At 33.8% G+C, this 15,160-nt stretch overlaps 1 protein-coding gene across 5 annotated transcripts in view; it reads left to right on the plus strand.

Annotated features, from left to right (window-relative positions):
• Mms22l (MMS22 like, DNA repair protein) overlaps positions 1-15,160 on the plus strand; it is a 135,655-nt gene that overhangs the window by 44,545 nt on the left and 75,950 nt on the right. For all 5 annotated transcript variants that reach the window (XM_004862496.3, XM_021242701.2, XM_087187958.1 and 2 more), the window contains 3 exons: positions 5,946-6,065; positions 7,036-7,259; positions 9,613-10,122. In XM_004862496.3, coding sequence (XP_004862553.2) covers positions 5,946-6,065; positions 7,036-7,259; positions 9,613-10,122 — 854 coding nt within the window. The remainder of the gene's footprint in view (positions 1-5,945; positions 6,066-7,035; positions 7,260-9,612; positions 10,123-15,160) is intronic.

The following is a 15,160-nucleotide window of genomic DNA, read 5'->3' on the forward strand; positions in this document are numbered from 1 at the left end:
AGTCACTTAGGTTGGAGTCATATAGCATCTGTTGTAATGCACTGGTATGTTTCTCCCTGAAGACCTTTGGAATCACTTGCTTTCACTGTGTCTGTGTAGATTCAATCTACTTTTCTTATGCCAAGAGCTGGGAGGCAGGAAGAAAGTGCAGATTGCCCCTTCCTTTTCCGGATTTGAGGTCTGTCACATCACCTTCTTAAAACAGAAATAATAAAGAAAAAAGTTTTAGTAAGACTCCTATAAAGTTCAATGCTTTTTTATTATTTCTGTTTAACACACTGCTGTTAATGTATTTGACTAATCATATATTTTGGTTTCTAGATCTGTTTTGTTTGTATTTCTAGGAAGCATCTTTTTTTATGTAATGATGTTTTTAGTTACTTTTTTGTCACTGAGACATAGTACCCAACACCTACAGCTAAAAGGAAGAAAGGTTTATTTTAGCTCACAGTTTATAAGTTTCAGTCTATAGTCAAGTGGCTTCAAGGCACAGCAGTGTGACAGAGGAGAAGCAGGCAGCAGGATGCAGAGAGTCAAGGGGGTGAATGGAGAGGAAATAAACCCTTCCAGGCCTCACCCTCAGTGACCTTCCTCCTATAGGCAAGTCAGCTATAAACTGATCAGTGGATCATACTTCCATGATCCTATCACCTCCCAAAAACTCCACCTCTGAGCACATGGGGCTTTGGGGGACATCTAGATATAAACCATTGCAATGTTGTTGTTTCCCTCTCTGAAAGGTATGCAATGGGAAAATATAAGGTAAATTAGTATAAACCAGTGTTTCCAGATATTCTTTCCCACTGTATTTTAGCTCTTTTTTTTAATTATGAATATAAGTTAATGTCTGCTGCCTCCCATATTCCTGACTATTGTGTATTCTTGCTTAAGCTATCTAGACTTGAAAGATGGGCTAGTTATTTCTCTAATTTGATTGATGCATGATGCACAAATACACCTTTTAAAGAGTGTGTGTGTGTGTGTGTGTGTATGTGTGTGTTTTCTTGAACTTTTGTTTGTTTTGTTTTTCAGTCCTGGGGATTGAACCCTGGTTTTTCATAGTGAGCTACATTCATATCCTTTTATTCTTTCAAGACAAGGTCTCTAAAAGTTGCCCAGGTTGGGCTCAAACTTCCAGAGTGCTCGGATCAATGATGTGTGTAACCATGCCCAGCTGTAAAAAAATTTTTTAAAGTTATGAAGATGGTTCAAAGCAAAGCACTGATTGAATATAAAGAACATGAAAATGTAGAATATATAATGCATGGTATCTATAATAGACTGTAGGTCAAAGAAAACCACTCAACTGATTATTTAACCTACCAGAACTGTGGAGAATAGTATTTTAAAGCCATTTCTTTTCATTTTAATCTGCAAACATTAAAAGCAAAGTAAGGAGAATTTATTCCCATTCCTTCACCTAAAAAAAAAAAAAGAAAGAGAAAAGAAAATTTAGAATGCCATGTTTAATTTCTTTTTGATTGGGTATACTGCAAAGAATGAGCATGGACCGCAAATTCAAATCCAGATCTGGACACTTGTGGTATCCACTAAATATTCATTTCTTTTTCACCTGCTTTTGGCATAGAACAGTGTATGTAACAGATTTTCCAGTCACAAGTCCTAGCTTCTGACCAAACAGGCTTGGATAAGCTATATATAAATTCTGAACCCCAGCCTTCATTTAAAGATAAATACTGGGATGGTATGATACATACATGAATTAACACATGTAAAACAACATATGGTACCTAAGAAGAGGTTATCCATGTTCCTCAATCTTCAGTTGCTTTCATGTTATTGATTGAGTGACTGATTGATTGTGGTAGTGAGAGTGATCCACTGCTTTTGAACTGAACTATATCCTCAGCCCTTTAAAAAAAAAAACACTTTTTTTTGTTTTGTTTTGTTTTTTGAGGCAGAGTCTTGCTGATTTATTAAGTTGCCCACGCTAGCTCAAACTCCTGCTTCTCCTGCGTTGGGTTCCTTTTATGGCTTAATATGTTTTTACTTTTGTATATTTTACATAATAAAATGAATTTCAGATCTCAAATAAAACCCTTGAAAATGAATTTTGATAATCTACTTTTTTACCTTGTAGATACAGTAAAATTAGTTTGCCATCATTGAATTCAGTAGTGTGCCATGGAATTTAATGAGCCTAGATATAGATTTATATTTTCATTATAAAATCACATGGTTGTGGTAGACAGAACGTTGTCTTCTTTGACTAAATGATTTTGACTGTTAGAGAAGGTAACATCTTTCCTGAAGCCATACAGGTACTCCGTGAGAAAAGGCACCAGAACCTGATCTCAGTTTCATTTATGAAATATTTATGGAGACACTTTGGTGAACCAGGCACTATGCTATCCTCTGGGGACATTGTCTTAGCCCTCAGTTCATAAACACTTGAAAGCAGACAAACATTAAGTTTAGCAGAATGCGTGTTACAGTATAGATATTGGTAGTGTACATACTGTAGGACCAGAAAGAAGGTGATCAGGTGTGGGAGTTAGAAAGTTTCCTAGAGGACCTGCGGTTTGGAATATATTTTAAAGGATAAATGATTAAGAGAGTGAAGACCTTATCTAAAACATTCTGCTCATTGCTGTCCTTTACCCATGGTTGAGCAACTCACTTAAAGGTTTAGTACCTTGATCACTGTTTTCTTCTAAACCTATATACTACTTTTGTTAGTAACCCCAATATTATTGTGTATAATCTACCTGACCTCTCAGTTTCTTAATATTCTTACTTCTAGTTAGGTTTTCTTTTACTTACCTCACCTGTCTTTCCATAATTTTTCATTTTTTTTTGCATTCTGTCTGTCGTCATTGACTTTTTCATTTTGCTGTCATCTTCCATGCCCTAACTTTACGCCTTAAACAGTGTACATTACACAATCCATCACTCCACAAATACCTTTCATTCCTTAACTTGTAACCTGTTTTAGACCTGCAAAGGCCTGTTCCTTCCCTACCTCCCCACAGCTAAATATTGCTAGAAGAAATAAAAAAATCATTCTTACTGCTTGTCTCGCTTTAAATTTTTGATCATAAATCTCAAGTAGCAATCAGTTTTAGAATATTAGTTTTTTACTCTCCATGATGACTTATTTTAGAACTTCTCCTTAACGCACAATTCATGACCTGCTCTAATACACTCAGTTCAGCATGTAGCCTCATAATTATTGAGAAGATATAACAGTCAGGTGGGAATTCTTCTCTCATTCAAATCTCCCAACCTATCTACTTTGTATTCAGCTTCTCAGACTGCTTTTCATTTGTATTGGAAGGGTTATTTTTTCTATCAGGAACTAATTCTTTTCCTGTGCACTGGATTTTCCCTCTTCTTACCTGTTCAAGAACTTTGTTAACACATGTTCATTTAAATAGGTTTACTTCCTTACTTCGTATTATTCCTCAACCTTGCATATTTGTACTTGTCTTAATCATTCCCCAGATTGTTTTTGTCATAGCCATTAATAATTTTCTTAATTATTAAATCTAAAAATTCTTATTTCTTCTCTTTTTAACTTGTTAGCATTCAACTCTGTTTATTGCTGTTTCTCTCTGAAATATTACTCTTTGCTTATAGGATGACTAGCTTTATTCCTACTTAATTGGCTACTTCCTTTTGCTTATAGACTTCTACATTTGCTCAATATCTAAATGGAAGAAAATCAGTCTCACTTCTGGATCCTTTTCCCATTTTTCATCTCTATTCTTTACTTGAATAGTCTTATCTAGTGTCTTAGCTCTAGAAGTAATTAATATGCCATTAACATCAAGACTTATGTTAACAACTCTTTTTTTTTGGTACCAGGGACTGAACTCAGGACGTTGAGCTTGCATGGCAGGTGGCAGAACCACTGAGCTAAATCCCTGGCCCAACAACTCTCATTTTTCCCCTGAGCTGCAGACCCATATGTCAAATTGTCTGCTTATCAGCTACACTTGGATGCCCTGTGTATTCTCCCCATGTTCTCCTCTACTATTTGCTATTTCAGGAAATAGTACAATCAACCCATACTCTTAAACCAAAACTTAGAAGTTTTCTCTATTAATATCTTTTCTTTGTACCTTAATGTAATTCATTAACAAATACTATTGCCTCTTTTTCCAAACATATCTCTAAAGCTGTCTACTTATCTTGGTCATACAGTTCCACAGAATTGCCTTCTTTTTGGTTTCCTTGCTTCTGTTCTTATCTCCTCTATTCATATCCTAGAGCAGTATTTTTGAAACATACTCATTTCCCAGAGCAATATTTTTAAAACAATCAGATAATATCTCTTCTTTGCTTATAGTCTTCCAGGCACTTTGTGACATATTTAAAATAAAATGGAAACTTCTTACCAAGACCAGTAAAGCCTCAAATGAGAAATAGTTCCTGCCTGTCTATGACTTGGTCTTGTAATACCTTACTGCTAATTCAGAAACTTCTCACTTTTTTTCTGTGCCTTGAATGTTTTTCTGACATGTTTACATGTTTGGCTAATTCTCATTGACATTTAGCTCAAATTCCTTCCTTCACAAAAGCCTTTTCATTCATCACACATGATCAAATTATGATGGCTGTCTTTACTATTGACTCTGCCACATCACTTTGCTTTGTTTTGTTTTTCTCAGCATAATAACGATTTTAATTCTCCTTGTTTATTTGAGTATCCATTTCTCCTTTCCTCCCCAACAGGTAAGCTCTACTAATGCATATACTGTGATTCACTCATTGCTGTACACTTAGAACTTTAGAACAGTGCTAGTATATAATAAGCTTTAAATATAGTAATTGAGTGAATGAAATTCTGGGATGTGTCATTTTTGAAAGATAAATATGGTTATCATAAAAGATTGAAGGATGTACTTTTTTCTACTTCCTTATCCTTTTACCCCTCTTAAGGGGTTAAAATATATGTTCTTTGCCAAGCCTCTGGTTTTTGGGGGGGGTTTTGTTTTTGTTTCTGTTTTTGGCAGGCAGCGGCACCACTGAGCTAAACCCCCAGCAAGCCTCTGGGTTTTGTTTTGTTTTGTTTTTTCATTAAGTTTATTGGAACATTTTAAGTATATAATACAGTTACATTCATCGTTTGGATCTTGTACCTTAACATGATGCATCTTGGTTCTTATTTTTTCCCCATTTCCCTGCCCTCCCTCACCCCCTCCACCCTTCCCTATTTACAAAGACTTTGTTTCCATTTATAGCTAAATGGGTGCACATTGAGGCCATACTCTTTAAATGAAAAAAATAGGACACACGTGTAAATACTGAATAGTTTCTCTGGTGTGGAAAACTAAAAGTGTAAATAAGGTTCAAATGGCAAAAGATACTGTGAAATAGGAAGAAAATGTCTAAAGGAGTAGGGGAAGTGGGAAGGGTAGGAGAAAGAAAAGGGAAAAGAAAAAATATGAGAAAACGAAGCCTCTGGTTTTTAAAAGAACAACTCTTGTCCTATAAAAGAATTGGATCAAATATCTAATTATGACTAAACCTGCTGAATTTTATACATCTTAATTATTAGATCATTTTGCCACTTTGATTTGGATTTCTTTTCTGTTCTCTGGGTTCCTAAACCATTCAACTATGAAATACCTATATTTAGTAAGTAATTGGATTAAAAGTCATAGGGTTGTGCCGGGGATTTAGCTCAGTGGTTACACCACCTGCCTTGCAAGCGCAAGGACCCGAGTTCAATCCCCGGTACCAAAAACAAAACCAAAAAAAGTGATAGGGTTATGTAGTTTCTATTATAAAAATATGTTAATACCTATAAAATTAATTTTTAGAAATATTCTTTAGGTTGATTTAGGCCTTCTAAGAATGGCTACAATTTGAGGGTACCTATTCATTTTCTTTCTAGCCATGGGTTGTACATTGTAAAACGATAACATTCATGTTGCCAGGGCCTATTTATTCCTTCATAATTTCAGTGTATTTTTTAGGATGGTGCACTAGAAGAACAATTACGAATGTATCTTCACTGTTGTTTGACACTTTGTGAGTTCTGGGAGCCAAACATTACAGTTGTCAACATTCTATGGGAATATTACAGTAAAAACCTGGTAAGTAAATAGAATATGAATTTACTTCAGAAATTTGAAGAATTTGTACATGATATGCAGGATATTTTTATGACTTAATTATTAGTACCTCTGAATTTTTCTTGGCAAGCTAATTTTTGTTGAAGGTAGACTGGAGTGAACTGACATTTGGTATCTTTTTTTCTCTTGAGAGTAAGTATAAACAAAGTAGCCAAAATTGTAGCAGTAAGTTCTTTTTAATCCTTGTTCATAATGTTTTCTAATAACTATTGATTCCTTAAGACACCTTGAATAGGTACTGACTGGTGCCTGTGTATGATACCATCTTGGCACCTGAGTAGATTATAAGCCAGTAGGCATATGCACATATATTGTGGAGGAAAAGTTAATATATCATGCAATGCCAGGAGGAGGCATATCTAACCCCATGTATGGATTGTTGGAGTCTTGTGGAAGACTTCATATGGGTCATAATATTTTAACTTGACCTTGATGAGGGGGATTTTCCAGTTACAGAAGAAAAAAGAGCATGCAGGCTAAAGGAACAGTATGGACAAATGCATGGAGCTATGGAAAAGCATAGTCTATTCCTATCATGTTAATAGTTCTGAATGATGGGCCTTGAGTGGGAAATGCTATGCAACAAACAATCTGATTTAAAAAAAAAAATAATGGTGTTAGAAAATACTGGGAAACTAACAAAATAGAAGATCTTTAAGAAATATATCACCCAAATGCTGTGTGGGCCTTGTTTGTGTCCTAATTTTGACAAATCAACTGTGAAAAACACATCATGGGTACAACCCAAATTTTGAACATACCTTCATGTGCTGTGTGCTTATATTTTGGGAGATATATTATAATGGTAATGTAGTAATATAATTTTTATTATTAAGATTATTCATTCTTTTAATAAGTTAACTGAGATTTACAGCCTTCCACTTTATTTACTAAGAAACTAATATTGATTGTCCATCTTTTTTACTTTTAGAATAGTTCCTTCACTGTTTCCTGGCTTCCTTTGAAAGGCCTTGTTAATATCAAGTCTCCTTTGTCTATGCTTGAAATGGTGAAGAGTTGCTGGTGTGATAAACAGGATCATGAGCTGTCTAAATCCTACAGTAGTTATACCATTTTTCTTTGCATTTTGACAAAGATTGTTAAGAAAGCCACGAAGAACAGTGGTCCTCATCCTTGGAAACAAGTCAAAGGAAGGTGTGTGAATTATCTTTTTTGTCATGAATGTTCACTGATATGTTTGAGAAATATTACTATTTGGACTATTAATGTTTACTTGTAGTTAGTCTTTTTATACATTTAAAATATATTCCTTCATGCAGGGTAGTAAAATATAGAGGTAGGAGAGGGTTTTAGTTTCTAAGTCATTTCATCATTATTGAAGAATGAAATTTTTTTTTTTTTCCAGTGCTGGGCACTAAGCTACATCCTCAGCCCTTTTTAAATTTTTATTTTGAGACGGGATTTCATTAAGTTGCTAAGTTGCCTAAGCTGGACTCGAGCTTGCTATCTTGCCTCAGCCTCCAAGAGTGCTGAGATTACAGTTCAGCAGTACAATGCCTAGATTGGTTTTTTATATATTGAATAGAGGACTATTAGAAAAGGATTAGGGTTTTTTCCAAAATTATTTGTAATTCCATTGCATAATATTTTTTTAAAGTGATGGAAATTAAAAATCTCTGTATCATACATTGGCAAATAATAGCTTTTTGTGTTAAGACCAGCAGTTAGCAAGCACTGGTACCTTGAATGAGAACTGACCAGAGTGTAGTTAAGGCCAGATAACCTTGATGTTTTTATCTGGGGAGTGTGCTCACTTTTCATTTCTAGTGTGGTAAAATAATAGAGTTTTTAATATTCTCCTGCTTCTACTTCCTTTCCTACTGTTGCTTTTTTCAGCACTCTTTATGCAGTACACCATCATCTACCACTTATTCATCTTATTTGTTGGGACCTCTCAGCGGGATACTTCTTATTCTAGGCAGGGACTTGTTTTTTTTTTATTCGTTAAGTTTATTGGTACATTTTAGGTATGCAATATGATGACACTCATCATTGGGAATTTGTACTTTTACATAATATATCTTGGTTCTTATTTTTTTCCCCATTTAGGCAGGGACTTAAGAATCATGTTTCTATTTTAGTCCCACTGTGAATAAGGTTATGGTGATAGAATATACTTTTTATTTAGAACATACTTTAAAAGGGTAGCTTCTTTATTAAGCCTTCAATAATAATGTGTTTCAAACAGTTTTATTGTGAAGCTGAGCACGATACTCCACTGCTTGACTAAATCCCCAGTCATCTTGTCATTGTTGTTCTGTTTGCATGTTTGGTTTTTAATATTTTATGGAAGACATAATAACCAGAATTTTATTGAAAATAAATCATTGGAATTCATTTAGTAGCAAGTCTATTTATTAGGTAAATGCTATCTTAAGCACTGTAGTGGGGATGATAGAAAATCAGCTCTCTTCTAGTTCTTTCTGAATGAATCTGCCCTGGATAAACCAGTTATAAACTTTATAAAACTTAACAATAAGTAGGACTTTAAGATGAATTGTTTCCAAAAGCCCTTTACTGATGAAAGAATTGGTTGTTTTAAGTAGTAGTGAATCTTTTTTTAATGGATAGTTTTTGGACATTTGAACACTAACAACTTTTCTTTGCAGGTTAGGAGAAAGGATTTCTTTAGTGATTTGAATTGTCTTAGGGTATAAGTAAAACAAGAGCAGGTGTTTCAAAGGGATGAAGGGAGAAGGGATTTAAGGAAGATCATTAATATTACTCATTTAAGATTTCTGTAAAAGCACATCAAATTGTACCTAAAGGATTACCAAATCTGTTAATCAGTTTTCTGTTACTATGACAAATACCTGAGATAATCAACAGATAAAAAAGAAAAGTTTGACTCACAATTTTATGGGTTTCAGTCCAGTATCTGTTGGCCCAATTGCTTGAGATAAGGCAAGATATCATATCAGAAGTGTATGTCAGAGCCAAACCACTCATCCCATGCCAAGAGAGACAAAAACAATGTGCAGGGGTCTGGGTTCTTCAATCCCGTTTAAGCATACACAACCAGTAACCTAAAGACCTCCCGCCAGACCTCACCTCTTGAAGGTTTCACCACCTACCTCTTAATAGCACCATGCTGTTGACCAAGTCATGAGGACTTTTGGCGAACATTTAAAAATCTAACCTATAACACATTCATTCTTACTTGATAATAAAAATAAAAGAAAGGTAATCAATATTCCAGTGACAAGAAAATACCATGTACTCTATGATAAACATTTTTGCTGTCCTTCAAGGAAGTCTACTGGCTCCTTTGGTTCACTTATAATGATATGCTGTGTTCCTGAGACATTTGAAGGTAGCCTATTTTATGAATTTGTTTTCTAAGTAGAAAAAGTGACATGTCAACATCAAAATAAAAATTAGCTAAAACCTGATAATAATGAGTTAAAGGTAATAAAGGAAGACTTATTTTAAAGGATGGATTTTTGTGAATAACATTTTATTGAAGTGGAATTTTTTTGTCTTACAGGATATATTCTAAATTCCATCAAAAAAGAATGGAAGAACTAACTGAAGTTGGACTGCAGAACTTTTTCAGTCTTTTTCTGCTGCTAACAGCTGTTGCAGAGGCAGAAGATGTGGCAAGTCATGTTTTAAACCTTCTGAATTTTCTCAAGCCTGCTTTTATAACATCTCAGAGAGCCCTCATTTGGAAAGGTCAGATGGCATTTCTCTTGATGTATGCCCAGAAAAATCTGGACATTGGCGTTTTGGCTGAGAAATTTTCCTATGAGTTCCAAGAGAAAGCAAAGGAATTCTTGGTATCTAAGAAAGAAGAAATGGTACAGAGACATACTCTTTGGACACTTCTCTCCATCTATATTGATGGTGTTCAAGAAGTGTTTGAGACCAGCTACTGCTTGTATCCTTCCCATGAAAAACTGCTTAATGATGGATTTAGTATGCTTCTTCCAGCCTGTCGAGAATCTGAACTTAGGGCAGTGTTGAGCTTTCTACAAGCTGTTTTGGCCAGAATCAGGTATGTTTTCCAGCAATGTACTAATTGACTGATTTATATCATCACCCTGTTGATTTTATGTTGAAGTTCTCCTTTGATATACTTACAAAATCAAAATATAAAAAGACGAGTTTGTCTTTCTGCTCAGCTGACGTAAATCATTAGTTTTGAAACAGCTCTTTCAAGCAGTTGTTATTCAAAAGAAAGCTTATGTCCAGAGACAAGCAGCAAAACTAAAATCTGACCTTCTCTGATGCAATTCCAGAGCTGCATATCTGGTAGAGTCCAAAAGCCATGTATGTTAGTCTTTTCTTCCCCTCTCTTAAGAAAGATTATAATTACCAAGAGGTATATAATGAATTTTTTTTAAGCAAAATTGTGAGTCCAAATCTGAGATGGATTTTATTGAAGCATATGCAGTTTTGTGACCATAAGGTAGTTTTGGCTACATTGTACCGTTTTTAAGATTCTTTAAATTTTTGCTGTAAATTTATAGCATTAATTGTATTAAATACTCCCTGCTAAATCAGTTTATTCTAAAATTAGCATAGGAGTATTCTGATGCTAATCACTACATAAAGTACTGTTTTCAGATTATTTGAATTATGCAGCTACATTAAATATACAGATATGTTTAGACTCAAACTTGATAAGAATAATAGTTTTGATATTTATTGCCCTTAGGCTTTTTTCACATGACAGTTTTACCTTTAAAGTGTGTATTGTTAATAAATTAGACATTACTGCTCAATGTTATTAGTCACTGTGGCTAAAAAGTTGCATTCAAGTTGTAAGTAGCAATATGATTTTACTTGAAATCATGCCTCATGTAAATAAAGAGACTACTTTCCTCTTCCTAATACAGTATTACAAAAGTAGCATCTGTTTCTCTGAGATACTTAGCTTGGCAAAATTTTCAAATTTTTGAAATTTATTTATTATCAAATTTATTTGTTTGTTACCAGAATCATTTACATTTTTACTACTTACAGAGTTTAATGTAGTTTTTACATTTATCTGCTCTTATCAGTTTAAGTTATAAAGGCTTAGCGAGAGTTTTCGATCAGTCATTTTCCTTCTTGTTCTCCATTATAAGAGTATTAAAGCAAGAATTAGTATTTTTGGATGGTGGACAGATGAGATGGATAAGTAAATTACTAGCCGGTTTCATAAGTAACCAAATCTGGATCCTCTGCATGAGCTATGTATTTAGTCTAACAGAATTTATTAGCATATTTTATATTTTATCCTGATGCTAGCTTTATGTTATTTGTTCTTTTTTTTTTTTTTAGAAAATTAGAAATTTTTACATTTTTCCCCCAATTTTGGTTTCTCTAAATATACCTGTCTACTATACAAAACAAGAAAGCAGAGGGAGCTCATCAGAATATTTCTGATGACAAGGAACTACAGTCTCCAAATGATTTAGGTGCATATGTGTAAGAAAGAAAGGAAAAGTATGGACACCTTGAGAAGAAGTCATGGAAACAAAGTGGTAGAATCCACTTACTTTTCTACCTTTTCGTGGAAGATGGATAAGTCCCTTTGAATCCTTCTTAGAAATTGTATGTCTTCTTAGATAGTTTTTTTAAACAAAGATTTATATCCTATCAACACTTTTAATTTTTTAGTTAAGTATCCCCGGCAGTCTTTTATTTGTATTAAAATTATGTTTACATTCTGCGTGTACTATATTGTCATAGTAAAAATAGTTGAATAAAAAGAGGTATAAGATGACAAAATTTCTTCACCCATCTTCACTTTTTATTCTCTAGTTCAGTAGTTCTCAATTGGAGATGAATTTGTCCCTAGGGGACATTTGGCATTGTCTGGAGATATTTTTAGTTGTCACAAGTAGAGGTATGCCACTGGCATCTAGTTGGTAGAGGACAGGAATGCTGCTGCCCTACAATGCTCAGGACCACTCCCATAACAAAGAATTATCTATCATTTACCAGTGCTAAGGTTGAAAAACATTGCTGTAATTGTACACCATAGAAGTAAAATAATTTTTTAAAAGCCTTCTATTTTTTCTTAATTTATATGTTTGAAACAAAAAACAGATGATCTTTCTTCTAGAAACTCCTTCTTTTGCTTCATATTTCCTGGGCAACATTTTATATTAGTACATGGAGACCTGCCTAATTCTTTTAATGAGTACTTAGCATTCCATCCTATAGATGTACTAAACTTTTTTATTTCTTTTTATTTTTTTTATTTTTTATTTTTTTATTTTTTACTAAACTTTTTAAAATCAGTAATAGAAATTTTATTATTGTTTGAAGTTACTGAAACACATTTTCATTTGCTATTTTTACCTAAGCATCTCTTTGTAGTTGTGGAAGTATAACTGTAGATTAATTCCTAAGGCATATGCATTTTTTTCCATTTTTAGTAGTTTGCAGTACATATTGTTTAAATTTATCTTAAGAAGTACATATATGTATGATGTCTTTAACTCTTTTTGGAAGATATCTAGTAGGGAAATAGCTAGATTGAATGGAATTTTAATTTTTAATTTTTTAAGGAATCTATACTGATTTTGTAATGGTTGTACTCATTTACATTCCCACCACCAATGGAGAAAGGTTTGTTTTTTCACTGCACTCTTGCCAGCATTTACTATTATTTGACTTCTTGATGATTGCCATTCTTTCTGGAGCAAAATGAAATCTCAGTGTTGTTGTTTTTGGTTTTGGTTTTGGTTTTTTGGTACCAGGGATAGAACTCAGGTCCTTGCACATGTGAGGCAGGCGGCAGAACCACTGAGCTAAATCCCCGGCCCACTCTCAGTGTTGTTTTAATTTCCATTTCTCTAATGGCCAGCCATGTTGAACTTTTTGTCATGTATTATTGCCCATTTGAAACTTATTCAGAGAAGTGTCTTATTAATTTCAGTTGCCAATTTTTTGATTAGGCTTTTATTTTGGGAGGTCTAATTTGAGTTCCTTATATATTCTAGGTATTAGCCCTCTCTCCAAGATGTAGCTGGCAAAAATTTTTGCCTATTCTGTAGATTGTCTCTTCACTCTGTTGGTTGGTCCCATTGCTGTGCAGAAGCTTTTTAATTTTATGTAACCCCATTTCTTCTTTCTTAACTGTTATTTCTTATGCAATTGGTGTTCTGTTCAGAAAGTTCTTGCCTATGCCTATGACTTCAAGAGTTTTACCTACTTTATCCTCTAGCAAGTTGTGTTTCTGTTTCAATATTTAGATCTTTGATGTAATTTTATTTCATTTTAGTGCGTGGTGATACGAGTCTACCTTCAATCTTGTACATGATTATAGCCAGTTTTCCCAGCACCATTTGCTAGAGAAGCCATCTTTCCTTCAGTGTCCAGCATATGTTTTGATCCCTTTATCAAAGATCAGTTGGCTGAATGTGTTGGCTCTTGGTTTTTCATAAATAGCTTTTACCAGATTTAGGATTTAGGTAAGGTCTTTCTATACCTATTTTCTTTAGGGTTTTTTTTAAATCATGAATGGGCGTTGGATTTTATCAAAGGCTTTTTTTGTATCTACTGATGTTGATCATGAGATTTTTTGACTTTGCTTCTGGTTACGTGGTAGATTATATTTATTGATTTGCATATGTTGAACTATTGTTGCATCCCAGAGATAAATCCTACTTGGTCATTTTGATGATCTGTTGCAGCCCCTATTTACCAGTATCTTATTGAGGATTTTTGCGTCTCTTTTCATTGAGAAATATAGTTTTCTTTTTATCTGACTTTTGGATAAGAGTAATGCTGGCTTCCAGGAATGAGTTTGGAAGCACTCCTTGCTTGCCTTTCAATTTCATTGAAGAGTTTGAAGCATATTGGCATTATAACCTCCTTGAAGGTCTTGTAGAATTCAGCACTGATTCTGTCAGGCCCTGAGCTGTTCTTAGTTGGTAGGTTTTTTACTACTGCCCCAATTTTGTTGCCTAATATTGGATTGTTCAGAATTTTTATGTTTTCTTCAGTTCAGTTTATTTTTTCTTCAGTTCAGGTAGTTCATTAGTGTCTAGCAATCTGTTCCTTGAAATTTTTCCACTATGTTGTGATTCAATTTTTCATAGCAGTTATTATCTTCTGAGATTTGATGATAATCCATAAGGATTTCACCTTTTTTCGTTTCTAATCACTGTGATGTATGTCTTTTCTCTCCCTCTTTTGGTAAGTTTGGCTAACAGTGTATCTATTTTGTTTTTCACGTGAAGAACTAGCTGTTCGATTTGTTGCTGCTTTATATTATTTTTTTAGTTTCAATTTCATGAATTTCCATTCTTATCTTTATGATTTCCCTCCTCAAATTAGGTTTGAGTTTGGACTATTGTTTTTCAAGTATCTTGAGTTTCATCATTAGGTTATGTGTTTTAGCTTGCTCTGTTTTTCTAATGTGTTGACTGCAATAAACTTCCCTCTTAAGACAGCTTTCTTTTTGTCCCATAGACTCTAGTGTGTTGTACTGGCATTGTCATTTGATTCAGAAACTATTTAAGTTCCTCCTTGATTTCTTCTTTGATCCATTGAATGTTCAGGATTCTGTTAAGTTTCCAGTTGTTTATAAATTTTCTGTGGGTTCTTTTGTAATTGATTTCTAGTTTCAGTGTACAATGATCTGGTGGCATACATGGGGTGATTTTAATTCTTTTGAAATTTATTTAATCAGGCTTTGTGAGCTAGTATGTATATTTTGGAGAAAGTTCCATATATTGCTGAGAAGAATGCATATTTTGTTGTTGTAAAGTAGAACATTTTGTAGATATCTATTAGGTCTATTTGTTTGAAGATCTGATATTTCTTTGTTGATTTTTTTTGTTTAGTTGATCCCTTTTGAAAATTAGGGTATTGAGATCATGTGCTGTGTTGTATTGGTGCTTATTTGATCTTTTATGTCCAGCAGAATTTGTTTTATGAAGTCACATGCTCCACTATTCCATGTATATATATTTACAATTGTTAATCTCTTCCCATGGAATTTTTCCCTTAGCTTATATGTAGTGACTTTCTTTGAGTCTTCTGATCAGTTTTAGCTTGATGTTTTTTTGTTTGAGAATAGAATTGCCACCCTG

The sequence above is a fragment of the Heterocephalus glaber genome, unplaced genomic scaffold (assembly GCF_053883595.1).
Source record: "Heterocephalus glaber isolate CG9 unplaced genomic scaffold, H.glaber_assembly_v1.0 deba00001523, whole genome shotgun sequence".
Classification (NCBI taxonomy): Eukaryota; Metazoa; Chordata; class Mammalia; order Rodentia; family Bathyergidae; genus Heterocephalus; species Heterocephalus glaber.